The following is a 15204-nucleotide window of genomic DNA, read 5'->3' as shown; positions in this document are numbered from 1 at the left end:
GGCCTCTTTACTTGTATAAATAGAGGCTAAACCTCAGTACGTGATACAACACAAGCAAGTAATAATAAAATCACTTCTCTCTTTATGTTGCAATCAAATACTCTTCTCTTTATATTTCTACTACAATTCTTTCTCTTCTTTTATTTTATTAGTATTCTAAATTATCTTTTCTATTACTCTTTACATATAATATTAATAGCAATATTAATCATCTTTATTATATTGAGATAATAACAATAAACATATGCAATTCTCTCTCTCTTTATTTTTAATACTTCTTTCTATCTTTGTATATATATATACATTACAACATATAATATTATTATATATATATAAATTATTATTGAGCTAATTATTTTAATATTAGAATCTTCTATTTATACATCTCTATTATATATATATCTTTTATTTCACAACAAAACAAACATATCTAAAAATTATGAATAGATTTAGTATTTTTTTAAAATTAAATACACATACAAAATTTATTTAAAATTAAATGCTATTTGTTTATTGGAGTTGGCAAAAGACTTCAATAGATTTATTTATTTTGAATATAAAATGTGGAAAATTTGTCACTCTCCTTTTGAAAAAAAAATAGAATAATTTTAAAGTTCAAGTACACTATGAGAATTATATTGCTTATACTAAGTGCTTCTTCGACGTCATCACTAAATCAATAAAAAAATATATTTTTTAATAAAAAATATATTTTTTAATAAAAAATATATTTTTTATTTTTTTAGTCTATTTAGTAAATTTTTAATAATAAAAATTAAAAAATTAAAAAAACATTTTTTTAAAAAGTTATATTTTATATTTTTTTTAAAAGTTTTTTTAAAAAAAAAGATATTTTTTCACATAATAAATGAACAAAAAAAATACTTTTATCTTATTTTACTCAAACATAATTAATAAATAAAAAATTTTTTTACATAAGATATCTAAACATAAAATCACTTTAACTTTTATAAAAGATCTTTTAAAAAAAAAATTTTTGAGAATGACGCCCAAACAAAACCTAATTATATATATTCACTGAATTTTAATATATTTTAAATATTACAATTTCTTCTTTATAAAAATCAGAAGTCTTTAACAAAAAATATTGAATATCTTTGACATTAAGGATTTAAAAATTTTCTTTCTAAATTAACTTATAACTTATTTTTCTCTATTAAAATTAACTTTACATAAAATATAATATAATTTTCCATAAGATCTCATTACTTTTGATTTTTACCAAGAAAAAAAACTCTTACTCTTCCTATCAGGCTAGGCCTGTTTTTAAATTTTCATGGCCCAATTTTCTGAAACCAGACTAAAAAAAAAAATCATCTTCTTCTCCGAAAATTGACCTAAAAATAAAAATAAAATTTTTAGTTTACCAGCTGAAAGAAGCAGGTTGTGAAATTGATATTTGATTGTGTGAATTGAATTGTTTGATAGGGAAGATGAACATAAAAAAGGGTGAGATTGAGAAGGTGAATTGGAAGAATTTGAGTTACAGTGAATTTGTGGAGAGATTCATGCAAAAAAACCAACCTTTGTTGCTCAATGGATTCTCGGAACATCACAATTGGAGAGCTTCAGTTGATTGGGTCACCCCTCTTGGCCACCCCAATTTTCAATTTTTCTCCACAAATTTTGGGGATTCCAAAGTTCAGGTACATTATCCATTGCTTCTCTTGTTCAGTGCAATGTTATCAAATTCAAACCCTTGAGCTAATATTAGGTGCCCAATTTTATTTATTTTTTACTTTAAAGTTGATTCAAGTTTTATCTAAGTGTGTGGAGTTTAGGTGAACTCTTGAATTTGATTACCTTGATTATTAAATGATTAGTTGATTGTAATTGGGTAGCAAGAGGAGTTTGTGTTGGTACTTTGGAATATGTAATGTTGTTCTTTCTTTTTTGTGTTTTTTGGGAATTTTAGTTTTTGTTGGATGTAATATATTAAGGACTAAGGATGATTGTAATAAAAATGGAATGAATTTGATTCCTAAAAGTAAAAATGGTGAATGGCTATATAATCTTTTGTGCTTTGTTTTGTTGTTTGAGATTTGATTTCTTAGATATGGTTGATTATTGATTAGTTATTATGGATGATTATAATCAAATGGTCTGAATTGGATTTCTTAAAGTGGAAAAAAAAGGGTTGGTGAATAGCAATAATGAGTCAATTTGTTTGTGCTTGTCAAAGGGAAGGTTGCAGATTGTGACACAAGAGAGTTCACCGATCAGAAAAGGGAGGAGATGCTGGTTTCGGATTTTATAGGACGTTGCCTTCAAGATGTTGAAGGTTCTGCAGTCCAATCTAGCAATAGTCACTCTGTACCGTATTTGAAGGATTGGCATTTTGTAAAGGTATGCCCTATGGAGCTGGAGCCTAGTCTATGTTTCTGATATGCACAGGTCATCATTTAAGTTTCACCGTGTGGGTTTTGGTCCCTCCTCAAAAATTTAGAGATAAACTTTGTATAATAACCTGAATTGGAATTCAGAAATACATGCTTGAGTCTTTTTATCTCACCCTATTTTTAAGGGGACACCAAACACTCCATAAAAGTTAGTATTTTATGTTGTCTCATTCTCAATCATGGCATCCTTCATATATCAATATTAGACTCTGATTAGTGAATGAAATAAGGAAGCCTTTCAGCAGGGTTTGTCATGCATTGTTTATCATTCTCGTTCACTTTGTATCTTTTCATTAAGGCTCTGGTGCAATTAAATAGGATTGCCACCGTTGCTTTCCTTGAATTGTAGTCAATAAAGTTTTTGGCTGTTTGTTTTACTATTTATTTATAGTGCAACCTTCCTATATATCAAGTTGCGAATCTGTGTTCTGTGACCTAGTAGCTTCTTTATATAATAAACACACAGCATTAGCAAGAACAAACAGAAGTTAACAGGTGACTATTTGTCTTATTGGCATGGAGAATCCTCTCCTTACATCAGATTCAGAGGCTCAGAGCTTTTATGTGTTATATATTCTTGCTTTTGTAGATGACATTTTCCTCACTGGTTTTGTCTTTTCTCTCTCTGGCAGGAGTATCCAGAATATGTAGCATATAAAACTCCAATGTTCTTTTGTGATGATTGGCTTAACCTGTATCTTGACAACTACAGAATGCATACTGATTCTGACACATACCAAGAAAATAACGAAATATGTTGCTCTGACTATCGTTTTGTATACATGGGAGTTAAAGGTTCGATTGGTCTAGTAGCAACTAATGTCAGATGATTATGTACTAATCTTACCACTATTAACCTCTAGCTTTTTATTCTTCTCGCAGGATCTTGGACTCCTCTTCATGCCGATGTTTTCCGGTCATATAGCTGGTCGGCAAATGTTTGTGGAAAAAAGAGATGGCTTTTTCTAGATCCTTCCCAACATCATCTTGTATTTGACAGGTATGAATGCATTTCTTTTGCCAAATACAAACTAATGATGTTGTTTCAGAAGACAGTGATCCCAATGAGACAACGCTTGGTTGTTGTTTCAAAATACTTTATGAATTGTTTTGTACATAGTTGTCAGAGCTAAGTTGCTTTCAACTTTTATTTAGGAATATGAAAAATTGTGTATATAATATCTTTGATGAAGTATCTGACTCAAAATTTCCTGGTTTCAAAAAGGTAAATTTTAGCTCTCCATCTTGTCGTAAATCCTATTTATTCCGAGAAACTTCTGCATTAGCCTTCAGCAATTTGCCCATGTATGCAGGCTATCTGGTTAGAATGCATGCAAGAAGCAGGTGAAATTATATTTGTTCCCAGTGGATGGTACCATCAAGTTCATAATTTGGTATGCCCTAGCTTCTTATGTTTATCGATGTTATACACTTATACCCTCTTGCTTTTGAAATCGTTTCCTACAATCCCTTTAAAGTTGGAATTTTTTATGGACCAAATAAAGTAATGCTTCTGTTGGGATCACTTAGCTCACATTGTTTACTCCCCTGTTTAAAAAGATGTCGATTGCATTACATGGTAGAGGCAGCGATATAGCTAGCTTCTGAAAGATGGAGTTTTGAAGCATATTATGGTTTCTTTTTAGCTTTTTTTTTTCTCAGTTTTTTCAATTTTCAAAGTTTGTGAAGAAAAATGCAAAAAGAATATAATCATGTTTTCTTAACAAAATCCTAATACCAAAATCACTGAACATGAAAGCAGAAACAAAATATGCCTTAGATTTTTATTCTAAACAAGAATCATCAGATGAACCTATCAAGGATATTTTAGATGATGTAATCATTCAATGGTATTTCTTAACATTTCAGGAGGATACAATATCTATAAACCACAACTGGTTCAATGCGTATAACCTTTCATGGGTGGTAAGTTGAGCAATGTGATCAACTACATGTGTGGGAATCAAATTTAAAGAGAAATATATAATTGACTAAATTTGCATCATAATTTTCTGTACTATTATAGTGGAATTTACTTTTGAGGGACTACAATGAGGCCATCGAATACATAGAAGACATCAAGGATGTATGTGAGGATTTCGAAGGTCTTTGCCAGCGCAATCTTGCTGCTAACACGGGTATTAATGGCATAATCAGTTATCATTCAAAGATTGATTTATTTCATTGAAAAAGAAATTTCTGATAATTCAATTAACGGATAAAGGGATATATATTTTATGATTAATAGTAGTGGTGTTGTTATTATTATTTGAAACAGGGATGAACTTTTATGACTTCTTTGCTTTCATATCACGCTTCACCTTGGCCAACATTGTCTTGCTTTGTTATATAAATGGAAGACATGGAAATATCACTCAAATCTCATCAACAATAGCTCGGCATTTATTGATGAATCTTGGATCCATAAGGAAGGTTGCATCGGAGATGAAAGACAGGCATGCTCTAAAAGGAAATCAGGATCGCGCTGTGGACATTATAGAAACACTTGAAGATCCTAGGTTTTGCAAACTGTGCATGGATATTGGAAGAACATATGCAATGATACATGAAGAGTCTCATTTGTCCTTTGATTTCGAGAGCGCTTCGGCTGGTGAAATAGCGGATCTCACTGTTTTGAAAGCATACACTTCATCTCAGTTCTACACACCTGAAGATCTTGTTGAATTTATAGACAATGCTGTTGCAGAACATGGTGACTGTTACATCAACTCATCTGCAATATGACCATGCTCAATGCGTTCCAAAGTTCATATTTGATAAGTAATACCATGTTCGATTTTCCGTTTAGAAAGCTGCAAACCATGGTTGGGCAAAAGCTACACTCTTCTCGGAGTTCTCACTACTGTTGCGAGGACTCCTTTGATCAACGATCTATAAGAACTTCTGTAAGCACTCGTTGAGCCTATCGGCATCACTAGCCTCTTTCTACATGAGTACATGCCATGGTTTTGAAGTTCTAAACGAAAAACGATGTTACGGCTGCACATGAAGTAGGATCCAGCAACTGCATTCTTACAATTTTTAACTGACCCTTTTGGAACTTGTCCATGTTTGAGTAATCTATACTCATTACTGTGTTTAACTGATCCTCCATCTTGCTTATTCCGCATTTCATGCTACATTTAAATTCTTAATAGTTTTTGTTTGTCTTCATGAGTTACCCTGCTTTCTTATGTGGTCCATGTTTCAGAAACCAATGCTTCCTTGATGTCAAGCTCTCAATGTTTCTGTAATGAGAGAGAGAAAAAGAGTTGTTTGGTGAAGTCCTAGAAAACTAGGGAGTTGAAGCCTATTATGTGTTTCCTTGAAGTAGTGTGATTTTGAAGGAAGGTTAGTAAGATTCTCACCTCAAGATCTCATAGGGATACCTACACATTTGGTGTTTTGTTATTAATTATTAAAATATTTGCACTGTAGCATCAAAGATACGAATTTAATTTTGATGCACTATCAGTGTAAAGTAATTTTATACGTGCATCCAATTACATAATGCCACATCAGTAAAAAATAACTACCTTTTACATTAATCGCGCGAATGGTCATACAAAAGAACAGATGTAACTGTACGACTGTGTAAAACGCTTTACATTGTCTATATATTAAAATTAAACTCTAAAGAGATACACATAAAATTTGCTTGAATTAGTAATTTTCTGTTATTGAGATTTGAGAGGAACAACTTTTAGGGTTAAAAGCTGAAACATTTGAATTGAACTGAAGTAGACTAGCACTTTTTATTTTATATATGCACTTGTCTTTTTTGAAAATGAGGGCATGGTAGGGGACCTTCATGTGTCACTCACACATGAAACATAGAAGTGTCAATTCTTAGCTCTTGGGTAAATAAACCCTAGTCAATTTCTTTCTTTTTTGTCTGGTGTGAATCATCTAAGAATAGTAAATAAAATGATGCATTGCTGACATTGACTCTCACCTTTTGTTGTGTGTTACTTCTAGTCTACTACTACTGGTTTAGATTGAGAATGATGCTTCTTTAGTTAATATTTAAAATATATTGTTAAAATTAAAGTTAAATTTTTCAAAGTTTTAATAACACTTGGTTATTTTTATTTTTTAAATTAAAAAATAATATTAAATAATAAAAAATGTTCTTTTGTTTTAGCAACACTTTAAAAAATGTTGCTAAAATTTTATAGTTAGGATAGTCACCGTATCTATAGGCACTATATATATGTCTCTAAGGTAGCGTTTGTTTTGAGGTACTGAGACTGAGAGACTGAAACTCAGTATCATGTTTATTGGTTCAGAGACTAGTACTAAAATTTCTGTCTCTGTCTTCAAAATTTCAGTATTTCGGTACCTCCAAAAAGTGGGGACACAGGGGACTAAAATTTTTAGAGATGGAGACTGATATTTTAATAACATTTTATACCTAAAATACTCTTATTTCAATTAATTAATTCCAATTTTACCTTTTGTGCAAATTAAATTAGAGTTTCATTCTTGTTTCAATTTTTGTCTCCAATTTTACACCAAACAGAATATTGAGATTTATTTCAATCTCTATCTCTTAGTCTCTGTCTCTCAGTCTCAATCTTTACGTCTCTGTCTCTCCACCAAACGCTACTTAATGGACTTGACATTGTTATAATTTGTTAAACACGTCCTTAAAATTATCATCAAGCCAAAGTTCAGAACATGACAAAATTATTATTATTATTATTATTATTATTATTATTATTATTATTATTATTATGAAATGTTTTTCCCAATATCCTAATACATAGCATGATGCCTTCATATTTGTTCATTGGAAAGCACAATATGGGATTGAAAACAATTGTTGCAATTAATTGGTCTTGGTTCACTGACCTAAAAAAATTATTTTAAATTTTCTTTCCCATTGCAACATTCGTAGTAGTAGTTTCTATGACACATTAAAATATTCCTTTCAGTTTTTCAACTCTTATAGAGGGATGCAATTTGAAAAATAATAATAGAATATAGCATAGAAGGTTCAATAGCCAAGTCTTTGATATTTTCATAATACTTGTTTGTTGATCCTCCACATGATTTTCAGCTGTTAGATACATAAAAAATTTGCATTGGTTTTTTTATATGGAAAATTCATAATGTTAGTCAAATTCAATTTCATCATTCACTATGTTTAAGATAAGATCTCTTTAAACAAAGAAATAGTAACAGCTAGGAAGAATTGGAAAAATCAAACTTGAACTGTCACTAATTAAATTGTTAGTCAAGAATACAAACAAAACAAATTACTCTATAGATTATCACTAAAGCATGTGAAGCATGCCATGAAAAAAGTAAAACCCTAGAAAGTGAGACAAAAAGAAAAAAAAAGAAACAAACACACACACATAGAGAAACCATCAAAAATAATTTTACACTATCAATTAATCTACAGAATTTGCAACAAACCATTATAATTTGATAGTGTAAAGTTATTTTATCATATAAGCCTACGTTTAGCGACGGTCTCAAAGCGATAATACAGAAGCATTGTGAAATACGCATATTTAAGAAAAGAACAAATTTTCTCTAGGAAGAAAAACTCATATACAGTTGTCTTCGTGTGAGATTGATACTAAATTTTCATTTGACGATTTTCAATTATCGACTTTACATGAAGACAACTGTATATGAGTCTCCATCTTTTTCTCTATCTTTACTGTTTCAACGTCTACGTATTATGTCACAGGACAGTTACCAAATGCGATGTGAATGCATATAAATTCGACATTTGTATATGTTTTAAGGACATCGGACATTTCGTCCGGGACCTCCATAGTAAAAGTAATGTCCCCAAACATTGTTGCTTCCTTGCCTAATGTCATAGCAATTAGAATGATCTGCTAATTGGTGAATGTTTGAGAGAGGTAGCAAGTTGTTGTCCCAATCAACAATTTGCAAGTTCCTAAAATATGCTGCTTTTCTAAAACCTTCACCAGCAAAGTGGCCACTCCCCATCTGAGTTCCAGTGTGGTAACCCCTTGAACGAGAGTTCACAATTTCTCCACCAAATTGAACCATGCTTGCATGGCTTCTTAAGTGGCTAAACATGGTTGCTGGCCAGTAACCAACTAATAATCCTGAACCAAATTCCAGCCACCAGTGTCCATGTCTTGGATCCTACACACACACACAGAGGGTTATTTAATTTAAACATGTTAATTGTACACCAAAAGTCAGTCACTAATCGGTTACAGCATATAGAAATACGTATTTAGAATCTCATAAATTTTAGAGAAAACAACAAATAGCTCTTTTGACCTTTTATCTCAGACAAATAAGTGATCAACTAATTGAAAATACAAAAACATCACCCACTTTCTAAAACGTGAGACATCTAAATAGAAATACTAATTTGGAATCTCATAAATTTTAGAGAAAACGACAAATAGGTCTTTGACCTTTTATCTCAGACAAATAAGTGATCAACTAATTGAAAATACAAAAATATCTCCCACTTTCTAAAATGTGAGACATCTAATCCTTCTGGAGGACTTATTTGTCCTTATATATTTTGAACAGAGGAACTTAAATGTCTCGTATTTAAAAAATAAAAAATATTTTTGTATTTTTAATTAGTCAGAGAATTATGTGTCTTCGAATTATAAAGTTAGGGACGTTTTTTATTATATTACTATATACAAGTTTGATTATTTTCCTTTTGCAGAATTGATTTTATGATTGATTATTTAGTTGGAGAAATGTGTGAATTAATACATAAATATACTTGCTGATTTAGCGATTGATTTTTAGTATATTTTAAAAATTTGTATACTTCATTTAGTACTAATAGAAACAAAAATAGGATAATGCAAAATTATTAATTACTTGTTCTCTTCCCTTTTGCCTATTGTGATATTTTATTTAGATAGATTAATTTAATGATTTGTATTGCTTGCATTGTTTCTATACTTCATGAGTTGCCATGAATTCTATTAACAATGTTCAATTTGTTTTTCCTTTCTTGGTAAAACGTCTTACTTTAAGATGGTTGTTTGTCATTATTGATAAAACAATACTTAATTTTGTTAAGTTATATTTATAATAATTTTCATAATTACTAAGTAAAGAAATTGCTAAATACTTATTATTAATTTATTTATTTATTGTGAGCCGTAAAAAGAATATAGTTTTTTTTTTTTTTTCTAAAATTAAGAATGAGACTCGAACCCGCAACCTTTAAATAAATATGGAGAGATTATGTCATTTGAACTATAGCTATTTGACAATAAAAAGAATATAGTTGATCCAAAATATATTAATTAAAATAATATTAATGAAACATAAGGATAGTAAAAAGTAGAAATGATGAGAAAAAGAAGAATTATTGGTCAAGTTTTATAGCTTTTTTTGGGAAGCCAGTTACAGCAAAGACCATAAGAAAAGCAAAGAAAAGCATGAACTATTGCTTTAATAAAGAAAACTAAAAAAGCAAAAGACATGGATGGTCGACCCCATTAAGGTTACAAAAGGAATCTTCCATTTCAATAACATATAGAAATATGCAAAAAGTTAGGGAAAATAAAAGTAGTAAATAGATTATCAAAAATATTTAATAAAAAAATTAGTCAAAAATAATTTAAAATTATCTTATTTAATATTTATTAATTATTATTAAAATTAATTAATATTAAATAAAATAAATTTATATTTTTTTATTATGTATTTACAAGTTAGGGAAAATAAAAGTAGTAAATAGATTATCGAAAATATTTAATAAAAAAAATTAATCAAAAATAAAAACAGTCTAAATTTATCTTATTTAATATTTATTAATTATTGTTAAAATTAATGAATACTAAATAAAATAAATATATATTTTTTTATTATGTATTTACAATTTTTTTCTTAGTTTCTAATATATATCACTTGATAATGGTGACGGTCATTGTTTAAGGTTTAAACTTTTTGTCAGAACATGGTATGTGTATATTATTTAAAAAATACTAACATTTTTAAAAGGGCCAATAACTCTTTTCTCCTTAATTGCTGTTGGATTGAATCAAAATTTTGAATTCAAGCATATATAAAATCAATCTTCGACATGCATTAAAGTTTTGTGGGTCAAACTAAAATTAAAGTTTGTTTACTTTTAATATTTTACTAGTATAACATCTAGATATTAAAAATTAATTAAGTAATGTTATTACTTGAACATTTAAAAAACACAAGATCTAATGATAGAAAATAGAGTTAATTATTCTGTTAGTTCTTATTGATTGATCAAATTTGTAATTAAATTTATATATATATATATTTTTTCAATTAAATTCATATACCAATTTTTTTTAATTTTAATTTAGTCTTTAGTTACAGTAGACGTTAAAAAAAATTCTGAATTCAACACAAGTAAACATTTTTTAACGTCTATTGTGACTAAGGACTAAATTAAAATAAAAAAAATTGGTATAAAGATCTAATTAAAAATTTGATAAAATTATAAAAATTAACAGAATAATTAAACTTAAAAAATAATAGTCTAATATTGAAATGTTCAAAATATATTTTTTAAATTAATTATTGACATATCTAAAGTAATTAAGAATTTAACCAAGAAATTATGCTCACCTTCCAAACCATTAGGCCAATATCAAATTGTTTGCTATTATATGTAGATCTTGGTGAGATTGCTGCACCTATTGCTATCCTATTGTTAGTTTGGATAAATCCAGAACACAGCAAATTGTAGCACCCAGTTGCTTGATATGCATCTGTCTACATTTTTATTATAATTATTATTATGTGAGATAATAAAGAGAAGAAAATTATTGGGGGTTTGAAAAAATAAATAATAAATAAATTGGAAGATAAAAATAAAAAAATTGGCTTAGCAATAATACTTACTGTCCAATAAGTGAAGAACCTAGGGTTGCTGTCTCCATATAATTCTGGACTTACCTGAAAGTGTTATTATAGTTGTTTCAGCCATAATAATCCATAATAAATAATAATTCTGAATTTGTCGTTAAATTACTCATTTCAAAAGTTTAAACGGATAGAATCTTTTTTGAATTTGTTTAATTTTTCATATTTTTTTCTTTTTTCTTTTTATTTACTTTATGTTATTTTTTTTTCATTTTGAAGTTCTCAGTAATCGAACTCTAAATCTTTCAGACATAGAGTTTTAATACTGTATCATAAAATCACTCATCCCAAAAGCTTAAGTCGATATGAGTAAATAATATGAATGACTATATCTCTATTACACTTATTAGATTATGAAGAAGATTAATATACATTTTTATAAATAAAAAGATATCACGTAAAAAAATATATTGAAATAGTCGTCCAATAAATGACAGCTGTTCTTTTAGATGATCATTTAGGTAGTCGATATAAAATTTTACTAATAAGACATTACGGATTTAACGTATGTGTAAAATTTTTTTATATTAATAATGTATCAAAATTAAATTTATTGAAATAAATGTGTACCTGCCAACCAGCTTCTATAGTATTAAGATCAAAACCAAAGGAGCCAGCAATAACCCAAATCTGTGACAAACTGAATTCATATTGATCTGTAACTCTTGGTGTCCATACATTTATGTTTGCTTTTGCTCCATAATATTGATCTCCATTCACAAAAACAACTGCATGCTGCATTCAAATTAACATATGCATAAATAACAATTATTCTATCTTACCTTTTTTTATATATAAAAAAGATTGAATTGTATTTATAAAAATATATAATATTTAGTATTTATGTATTTTATAAAATATGACACTGTCACATTTATAAATATTATATTAATCTAGTCAGTTTAGACATGATAAATAAAACATAAAGAAGATTAGTGTAATTTATTTTTTTCTTGAGTTCTTATTAAAAAAATTTAATTTTAATATACTGACAGTGTAAAATATTTAATCGCATTTATTTTTTTTATGTAGTCAATAAAAAATATAATTATTTTTACTGATACGACTATATACAATTAAACGCATTATATCAGAATTAAATTCATCTAATAAATATGTAACCAATATAGATGCAAAGAGAGGATCTTCATTTTGGTGATGATTTTGATATGGCTTTAAGGTGCATATAAGAGGACAACCTTTTAATAGTGGTGTCCCTTCATTGTCTCTCATATTGATGATAAATACGGAAAAAGTAGTGCTATTCTTTTCTTGCTGGCAATGAAAATAAAATAAACTAAAATAAATTAAAATAATAATAATAATAATAATAATAATAATAATAATAATAATAATAATAATAATAATAATAATAATAATGAAAGAAAAATGCAAAGGGTTTAAATTTGATTGAGAACACTTATGGGTAAGTTTGGCTAAACTTTTTAAATAAGTTTTTTTGAAAAAGAAGTTTAAAATATACGAACTTTTATTAATAATAACTTTTAAATAAGTTATTTTGTGTTTGAAAAGTTATTATAGAAGTCCTTGTTTTAAAGTTATGCATTAAATATGAGTGATAAAATAGCTTTTGAAAATAGGAGAAATCACATTTTTTTAACTTCTTCAAAAGCTCTTAAATAATTTTTTGAAAAGTTAAAAATTTATCTAAAAAATTGTACCAAACACTATTAATGTAACTTTTTATAAGTCAAAAGCTAAAAAAATAGTTTTTTATATGGCAAAAATGTAAGTTTACAGATTTTTCCTTTAATAGAATGAAAAAGAGATTAATAAAAGTAGAACCCACATTTTAAATAATAATAAAATAATAAAAAATAACTATAAAAAAAATTATATTCTCTCTATACCACTACAATCTGATAATAAGGTTCGAATAACTAACCTCGTGGCCGTTACCGGTTGAGTCTCTCCTTACATGTCTTGGTTTCCTTCCAAATCTTCTAATGGAACTTGCTCTTAGAACATCTTCCTCTTTTGTTCTTCTAATTGGAATAGTTCCATTAGGGCATTCTTCACCAGAATCACTCCATAGTTGAAAGCTTTTCATTTCCATTTTCTCATTGTTCTTGTTCTTGTATCTCTTTGACCTCTCCGGCGGATCCTAAAAAAAAGACGAAGTCAAATCTCAAGTCGAGTTTGACGTTGACTACATGAATTAAACAACGACATAATATATTACTGAAAGAATTTCAAATACTTTCAGAATATCAGTGTTTTAATAATTTTAACTGTTGATCTTAATTATAAAAAATATATATTAATTAAAATCAACAGTTAAAATTACTAGAATACGAACACTGAAGTTCCAAGAATATTTAAAAATTTTCTTATATTATTGCTGAACCTTAAATCATGAAGGGAACAGGAATAGAATTTTCCATAATCATGAGAATGTAAGAACTATAAAATCAAATCAAATCAAAGCATGGAAATCAAGATGATGACATTACCAATGGTCTCTGACCTCTAAGGTTAGGATGGTCAAAAGCTGGTTGTTGATGAGACAAAACACAATCAATCAAATCACCATCTGGACTCTACAACACAAAAAAACAAAACCAACTTTGGTCAAAACCAAAACCCAAAAAACCAAACCAAAAACATGTTATAAGAAAAAGAAAAAAAAAAAAAGACAAGTACCTGAATTGTTTTGAGAGCAGGTTTATTGATCTTGGCCAAGTGTGCTCTAATCCTTCTCAGCTTGAGTAACTCAAGATTTGATCTTAGAGTTTGGTTATTAGACTTCAAGTTCAACAATGGTTGGTGAACATTGCACAATGCTGGAGTAACAATGATAAGAAGCAAAGAATGTAGAAGTAGTAGATTTTGTAGTCTAATGTTTTGGTATTGAGAATGAGAATGAGAATGATGATTGTGTTGTCTTGTTCTTGTTCTTGTGTTGAATTGTTTCTGATGATGATGATTATTGCAATGTGAATATACCTTCTTCATGTCTCTATTATTATTCACAAGAACAGAGCAGAGAACAGAACAGAACAGAGAAGTGAAGTGAAGTACTAAACAGAACAGAACAGAGACAAAGGTGTTTGATATTTTTTTATGAGTTTCTTCTTCTCTTCTCACACCCTTTTTTTTTATAAATATAATTATGAAAATGAATAAAGAATAAACAACTTCTTCTTCAACTGGTCCTCATTGCTTCCCTTCTTCAGAGAGAGAGAGAGAGAGAGAGAAGGGTTGTATTGATTTTGTGCTTCCCACACACACCATGGAAGATTTAGGAACCATACATATAATACTTATTATAGGTGGGGTTGCATTACACCTTCCAAACTTCAATTTTTTTTATTTTTTATTTTAATTATTTTGTTGAAGTATATTTTTTTTTCACTAATTAATCTTAGCTTAATTGATATTAACTCGGTCAACCTTTGTCGGATATAGGTTGATTGGATCACTTTTTTTTTTTTTAACCAAAGATATGAGACTCGAATCCGCAACCTCTTAATTGAGTATGGGGAGACTATGTCATTTGAGCTATTACTCGTTGGTTTTGAAATTTGGATCACTTAGTAAACAAAATTATCTAATATACATGTATTCTCTCTTTATATAGAAAATCATATAAAATGATAAATAGAAAAAAAATAGAATGATAATTTATTTATTTATTTTTATTTTTTGAGTTTTAATGCAACCAGTAAGATTATTTATACATCAAACACTCTTGGTAATTATATAAAAATATAGTTATTATTAGTTAATTATGTATTTAAATTCTTTTTAATCAACAAAAAATACGTATTAGTTGTTAATAAAATACTAGTGTCAAAATAATATCTATTATAAAAAAAATGGATTAAGTTAATAATATTTTATCAGCCAAACTTAAATAGTACAATCACTTTCTCTATTATAT

The 15204-nt window shown here is 28.2% G+C and overlaps 2 protein-coding genes across 3 annotated transcripts; one reads left to right on the top strand and one right to left on the bottom strand.

Annotated features, from left to right (window-relative positions):
* The first annotated feature begins 1244 nt into the window (after positions 1–1244).
* Positions 1245–5598, top strand: LOC112783434 (arginine-specific demethylase JMJ20). Of its 2 annotated transcripts, none has more exons than XM_025826382.2 (9): positions 1245–1667; positions 2204–2367; positions 3053–3215; positions 3303–3420; positions 3576–3645; positions 3734–3814; positions 4290–4346; positions 4447–4558; positions 4699–5598. In XM_025826382.2, the coding sequence occupies exons 2-9, from the start codon at positions 2257–2259 to the stop codon at positions 5163–5165; spliced, it is 1179 nt and encodes a 392-aa protein (XP_025682167.1). In that variant the 5' UTR covers positions 1245–1667; positions 2204–2256; the 3' UTR covers positions 5166–5598. The 2 variants fall into 2 exon arrangements, with proteins under 2 accessions (XP_025682167.1, XP_025682166.1); XM_025826381.3 differs by having other exon boundaries at positions 1250–1667; positions 2209–2367.
* A 2019-nt stretch (positions 5599–7617) lies between these two features.
* LOC112783436 (protein neprosin) lies at positions 7618–14579 on the bottom strand. The gene is made up of 7 exons (XM_025826383.3): positions 13965–14579; positions 13775–13861; positions 13207–13425; positions 11871–12035; positions 11280–11333; positions 11004–11150; positions 7618–8555 (listed from the first exon to the last, which is right to left on the bottom strand). Exons 1-7 carry the CDS (start codon positions 14274–14276, stop codon positions 8178–8180), a joined length of 1362 nt encoding a protein of 453 aa, XP_025682168.1. The 5' UTR covers positions 14277–14579; the 3' UTR covers positions 7618–8177.
* Between the last annotated feature and the right edge of the window lie 625 nt (positions 14580–15204).

Source organism: Arachis hypogaea, chromosome 20 (genome assembly GCF_003086295.3).
Source record: "Arachis hypogaea cultivar Tifrunner chromosome 20, arahy.Tifrunner.gnm2.J5K5, whole genome shotgun sequence".
Classification (NCBI taxonomy): domain Eukaryota; kingdom Viridiplantae; phylum Streptophyta; class Magnoliopsida; order Fabales; family Fabaceae; genus Arachis; species Arachis hypogaea.
The sequence above is the reverse complement of the archived record's forward strand: the minus strand, read 5'-3'. Positions and strand labels throughout refer to the sequence as shown.

Bases quoted from the DNA above. Each gene is read 5' to 3' on its own strand.
- LOC112783434 (XM_025826381.3), top strand. From the start codon at position 1,455: ATGAACATAAAAAAGGGTGAGATTGAGAAGGTGAATTGGAAGAATTTG. The intron at 1,668-2,208 runs GTACATTATCCA...GTCAAAGGGAAG, and splicing joins TTGGGGATTCCAAAGTTCAG to GTTGCAGATTGTGACACAAG. The intron at 2,368-3,052 runs GTATGCCCTATG...TCTCTCTGGCAG, and splicing joins AGGATTGGCATTTTGTAAAG to GAGTATCCAGAATATGTAGC.
- LOC112783436 (XM_025826383.3), bottom strand. From the start codon at position 14,276: ATGAAGAAGGTATATTCACATTGCAATAATCATCATCATCAGAAACAA. The intron at 12,036-13,206 runs GTTAGTTATTCG...ATTTGAATGCAG, and splicing joins CAACCGGTAACGGCCACGAG to CATGCAGTTGTTTTTGTGAA. The intron at 11,151-11,279 runs GTAAGTATTATT...ATAAAAATGTAG, and splicing joins GGTTCTTCACTTATTGGACA to ACAGATGCATATCAAGCAAC.